The sequence below is a fragment of the Sinocyclocheilus anshuiensis genome, unplaced genomic scaffold (assembly GCF_001515605.1).
Source record: "Sinocyclocheilus anshuiensis isolate Anshui unplaced genomic scaffold, SAMN03320099.WGS_v1.1 scaffold670, whole genome shotgun sequence".
Classification (NCBI taxonomy): Eukaryota; Metazoa; Chordata; class Actinopteri; order Cypriniformes; family Cyprinidae; genus Sinocyclocheilus; species Sinocyclocheilus anshuiensis.
In genome coordinates this window covers 207,449-213,853 of record NW_015546062.1, presented here as the reverse complement: position 1 = coordinate 213,853, position 6,405 = coordinate 207,449, and the positions used below count along the sequence as shown (strand labels likewise).

At 36.0% G+C, this 6,405-nt stretch overlaps 1 protein-coding gene and 1 pseudogene across 1 annotated transcript in view; both read right to left on the bottom strand.

Moving 5' to 3' along the window:
- Window positions 1-546: 546 nt before the first annotated feature.
- Window positions 547-2,451, bottom strand: LOC107699449 (interferon-inducible GTPase 5-like; annotated as a pseudogene).
- Window positions 2,452-3,278: 827 nt separating this feature from the next.
- The window catches only part of LOC107699448 (interferon-inducible GTPase 5-like), a 4,411-nt gene continuing 1,284 nt past the window's right edge, over window positions 3,279-6,405 (bottom strand). Inside the window, exon 2 of the mRNA XM_016500705.1 lies at window positions 3,279-3,945. Within this exon, the coding sequence (XP_016356191.1) occupies window positions 3,279-3,945 (667 nt within the window). The remainder of the gene's footprint in view (window positions 3,946-6,405) is intronic.

The following is a 6,405-nucleotide window of genomic DNA, read 5'->3' as shown; positions in this document are numbered from 1 at the left end:
TTGCTTTAGCATGAAGCTGCAGTTTCACAATACATGAATTACACTTACGAATAACAGTAAAATGCTGCGAATAATTTTCTTGCGCTTGAAACATGATTTACACCCTTACAAAGCTTCTCTTGCGTCCCAGGTGTTTCCCATGATGTTTCATTGCTCCCAGGTGTGTCTCGTCATCCCCTCCTCCTGTGTGTATAAATGGTGTTCCCTGTGTGTGCTCCAGCATCCGGTATTGTGTGTCTACAGTGCTACGTGTGGTTTTTTTTTTCCCTCCCCAGTGAAGATTAATAAATTCCTTGGTTTCTGTACTCTTGGTCTCCTCGTTCCTTGCTCCGTGTTCCCGCACCGTAGCAGATCGTGACAACAGCTTAGTCACACCTTACAAAATTCCCGTTTAAAACCCTTCATAAAGTGCAAATGTGTCATAAAGCTGATAAAATGTCAAAAAATAAACCTGTAAAGAAAAGGTTGGGCTTTTTTCTTTCCTCATGTATTCACACACCCATCTGCTTTCTAATACTAAAGAAATGCCTCTAACAATTAAACAGTTTAACTGCCAATATATCCTAAATTTGTGTAAGCATAAGGTAGCACCATGAAAAAAGTGATGCTAATGGCTGACAATCATAATATATATTTGTTAATAGAAATGATGACAATAGATCTTTTAATTTATTACATTTAGACTAATACATTTTCAATAATAAATGCAAAGCCCTTTGAGCCTGGATGTAGTAATACACATACAACTAGTAAACCCTGAAAGTCAACACCTGCCACTGTCATCTATTATCATTTGTTTCAGTAAATGTAATTTCATTAATATGCATAAAACAAATGGACATATATTAAAAACTACAGAATATACAGAAAATGTATATTGTTTAGTAGAAGGTAACATAAAGAGATTCTGACCCTTTGGCCTAAAGCCCTTATATACATTAAAAGAAGTAAAACATTCAATGAGGTTAATAGTCCTATAATTTACACAATCGTATACCGGTAATAAGATTAGGCAGAATTTTTTGCATAAACCACCAGATTCCCACATATTTGACCCATTTTTTTTTTCTAAATGCATATTCTATGTATTCCATTCCATTTAATAATATATTATATAATTTATAAAATATGAAGAACATAACTGGACAATATTCTGTATAACATTTCTTTGCAATTGCGAGTTACCCAGTCCAGACGTATGGCCAATAAACTCAGTTTTGATGTTCTGATGTAGTTTTGGTTAAAATTGTGGTAAACATCTCTTGCTGTACCAGCTTGATTATATTCATCCAAACCTGCAGCTCGAAGGACCTGTCTCGTGTCATTTGTCATTTCATTTAGTGCCCCATGCAAGACATTGTATGTTGATTTGAAGGCCTCAGTCGCATTCATAAAACTGGTTACAATAAATAGCATCAAGCAGATCCTCGAATCTTTTCACTGGGTTTGTCATAGCTGTACGAGGCCTAATTGTCATTTTGTCTACCACTGCTAATGCTAAAGGTGACTTTATAGGTGATTTCAGCTGTGAGAGAGGCTTGTTCATTCTCACTGACAGTTTGATGAGTGATTGCTCATTCAAACCCAAAACGTTATGACACCTTAAGAGATAGGTCGACAAAACCATCTTGTCAATGGCCAGAGATAATAAAGGGAATGGGATAACGGCACCCAGGCTTGAGCCCAGTGCTGCAAGCCAAATAAACTTCTCCATAACCTCTTTTTTTCTTCTCTAGCATAGCCAGAGAGCACACAGGCAAAGACTGGACCAGAGCAAATCTCTTGTATTCTGAAAGGTCTGACTCTAGGGTATCTACCAGGTCATGGAAGTCATATTTTCCTAAATCATAAGAGGATATCAGGAACACCTTGGGGTTTCCTAGCTCCTTCACGTTTCTGTGGCAGTCCTCTCTAACTGTGCAAAGTACCTGCTGCTCATCAAAATATCTTGTCTTCGCCACTGACCGAATGTCATTATCAATCTTGGTCCGGACAAAATAAAACCTCTTCTGCTTTTTTTTAAATCTCTTTGGCCAGAAAGACATCATTTTCCTTGAACCTCTCTGAGGAAATGATGATAAATAAATCATACGTTTCAAATTTCACTTCCTTGAGGAATCTGTTAGCCTTGAAATTAAGCATCCCAGTCCCTGGCAGGTCCCACAGTCTGACATTTGACTTTGTGGGATGGGTGTACATGGTAGCTAGCGTTGTTGTTTCGGTTATTCCTGTTGGTGCAGAATGGTCATCATCATCATTCAGACCTCGAAATGCATTGATGAAGGCAGGCTTTCCTGCTCCTGTTTCCCCAGTCACTGCAATATTCAGAGTCACACTGTCAAGACTGTCCAATTGCTCTTTAGCCTTTGCAACAGCTGCATTTGGGTCATGTTCTCTCAGTCTCTGCAAAGCTCCAAAGAAATCCAAGTCAGCAGAAGAATCTTCAGTCATTATGCCTTTTTAAATTCTTCACTGTAAAAAAACATAAAATATTATAGTATGTATAAATCATTGCATGGTTAAGTAACTTTACTACAGTAAAGTCATGACTTTTTCCTTTGCTTGGTCATGGACAGCTGTGACATAATTATGAGTTTACATCTCCCATTTATATCTCACAGTTGCAAGTTTTCATTGTAATTGCAACTTTATTTCTCTCAATGTAACTTTATATCTCACAACTGAGACTGTTTATATATAACACAATGTGCTTTATTCCTTATTTTAAACTTCATCTTTTTTTAATATTGAGGTAAATAACCTTGAGGAAAATGTTGAAAAATTATTAGAAATATAAAAAAGTGGGTGTGTAGTTGAACATATAGAAATATTTATCACAAAAAGGTTTATAAACACATTTTTATTTTTATTGTATAAGATGTGATTATGTGAAAACAAATACATCATTATGTGAGACTGAGAACATTTTCCAGATTTCAGCATTGAAAATGAACACAAATTGTGAACAATTTAAAATGATTATGCTTGCCTGTATAACATAATTTAACACGCAGCATGAGATTAAATAAAATACAGTGTCAGTGATTTCTGAAATGCTTGCATGCATGAACATTGTAATCTATTCTTTGAATACTGTACTGTATGAAGACACGGTGATACTTTAATCTCCTTCATAATCAGCACACAATCTAACAAACATGCTATGGCCATTAAGTCCATAACAGAAGCAGAAAATGCATACATGCTCTATAGTAATTAAACCAAACAACAAAACCAAACAAAGACCGCATTCTTAAAGAAACACATGTTTAGGACATCTACGAATTACTGCATAGTGTGTCCAGCTCAGCCTCTTTTCTGATTTTTCGAGCAATGTCTGCCAGTTCATTTAATCCTTCTCTCAAGAGGTAATAAGTAGTACCGAAGGATATTCCTGCAGCAGCAACACTTCCTACACCTGGAAGGAGACTTGCAACATACTCAAGGGTAGCAAGGGATGCAAGTGCAACAGAGACTTGTAATCTGGCCACTGCTTTTTCTTGGATGGCAGATGCCAACTTTGATTTGGCCACATGTTCCAGCAAGGGCTTGTTCACTTTTTCTGAAAGCCTTGTCAGTGATCTTTCATCCAAACCAAATGCATAGTAGCATCTTGTGAAGAAAAGCAACACAATGCCTGCATCACATGCTACTGATAGTCCAGGCACAGGGACGACTGCTATACCAGCAGAGGCGAGAGATGCAGCCCAGATCATCCCTTTAAACATCTTGATCTTCTTCTCGAGAGATTCAGCAGAGCACACTGGCCAGGCTTGTAGAAGAGCAGATCTCTTGTGTTCTGGAAGCTCTTCTTCCAGAGTGTTTTGAAATATTTCAAAATCATAGTTCTCCAATTCAAAAGATGAAATCAAGAAAACTTTGGGGTCTCCCAGTTCTTTCAAGTTTTTCTGACAATCCTTTCTTATTTTGGAAAGAACGTTCTTCCTAAGGTGTCAAGGACTGCAATAGTTCTGGTTGATTGTGTTTTTTTAAAGTTTATCAAATAACAATTTAGTAATAAAACAAAACATTTTACATAATAAAAATAATGAAAAAGGTATAACATATTATGGTTTGATAATATCTGCAGTGTTATACTGACCTTTTGTGTGGAGAGCTTTTAACGTTGTATTGCCCTGTCAGGGTAAAAATTAACAAAGATTCATCAAACAAACATTATGGAAACAGATAACATAGATAATTTGCTTCAGCAGCAAAATGAAACATATAAAATATATTGATTAATAAATACAAATATTCAGTTTTATTAACAACAACAAAAAATACTGAAATGTATCAAAATATAAATTTGGCAGTTAAATTATATATGGGTTAAGTAGACTACAATTTGATAATATACAGTGCCTTGCGAAAGTATTCATACCCCTTCATTTTTTTCACATTTTGTTAAGTTGCTGCCTTAAGCTAAACTGCTTTAAATTACTTTTTACCCTCATCAATCTACACTCCATACACCATAATGGTAAAGCAAAAAAATGGTTTTTAACATCTTTGCAAATTTATTAAAAATAAAAAACTTAAACGATTCCATCTGGGACAGTTGAAATTTAGCTCAAGAGCATTCAAATGATGTAGATGTTTCTACACTTCGACTGAAGTTAACCTGTGGCAAATTCAATTGAATGGGTATGATTTGGAAAGGCACACACATCTTAATAAAAGGTCTAACAGCTGATAATGCATATCAGAGCAAAAACTAAGCCCTGAGGTCAAAAGAAATGCATATCAGAGCAAAAACCAAGCCCTGAGGTCAAAAGAACTGCCTGTAGAGCTCAGAGACAGGACCGTATCAAGCCACAGATCTGGGGAAGAGTTAAAAAAAAATCTCTGCACTGAAGGTTCACAGAAGCATGTAGCCTCCATTATTCTTAATGGAAGGAGTTTGGAACAACCAGGACTCTTCCTACTGGCCTCCTGGCCAAACTGAGCAATCGATGAAGAAGAACCTTAGTTAGAGTGGTGACCAAAAAGCTGATGGTCACTCTAGTTGAGCTCCATGACCATATATGCAGATGGGAGAAATCTAGAGAAGGACAAATATCACTGCAACACTCCACCGATCTGGGCTTTATGTCGGAGTGGCCAGACTCAATCTTCTCCTCAGTGAAGACACATGAAAACACACTTGGATTTAGCATAAAAACACCTAAAGGACTCTCAGACTCTGAGAGTCTCTGGTCTGATGAACCTCAATTCCAAGCATGTTTGGAAGCATCTTCATGTTTAGACTGTAAAGGTGCTTCAGCTAAATATTTAGTTATACTTATGCAATGTGCAATACTTATGCAATGTACTTATTTCAGTTTATTTATTTGTAATAAATTTACGAAGTTGTGACAATTCTGTTTTTGCTTTGTCAGTATGGTGTATGGAGTGTAGATTGATGTGGAAAAAAAGTAATTTAAAGCAGTTCAGCATAAGGCAGCAACATAACAAAATGTGAAAAAATGAAAGGGGTATGAATACTTTCGCAAGGCACTGTAGCTACAACTACATGAATAAGACAATGAATCAATAATAATCATAAACGCTTAATATAGGAATACGATTATAACTAATAGCCTATATAACTAGGCTATAATTTTTTATATTTAGGGGAAATCAAAACTTTTGTGAACAGAGCAAATGCTCCAAAAACTCCAATAAAAAAAATGTAGCCTACAACTTTAGAAAAAATATTTTTAGTGTTTTTTTTCTCTCCATACAATACAATCATACAACATTCGCTTGATGTTCATTTTTGCTATTGCATAAAGCAATTCATGTAATTTAAAAAATGCGTGTTAAAAAAGAGAGAAGCTCTCTGGTAAATGTTGTGTGTTTTATGTCAAAGAAATGAAACCAAACACCTTGTAAACGGTGTTACTTTGCTTACATGATGGAATATCGTACATCTCAAGTTATTTTGCCAAAAAACGACATGAAACCAAATTCAAGGTTATTTGGGCTAGAAGTGGGTTACACATAGCCGAACTATATCGGGTCTATACTTAACCGAGTCGTTGAAATGACGGCTATTGCTTGCTGGCTTGTAAACCTGCGTCTGCGGTCGGGAGGAGCGGAGCCGGATGCTCGTGTGTAGTATATAACTAGATTTTATATACTATAAATACATAGAATATAAATAGATTGGGCTGCCACCTCTCATGCATTCAGAATTCACTCAGTGCTAAATGCCACACATAGACACGATGTAAATAAGATATTATTTGCAGTTCAGAAAGCTTCACTGATTATAAAGGAACATCGCGAGATTGCGATAAATTGAAGTGAGTGACAGCTTTTTAGTGATATTTGAAAGCGCTATTGATAAGCGCTATTTGCTGGCTTTCTAGGCTATAATCAATTCAGAATTTGAATAAAAGTTTTGTTTTACGTGCTGTT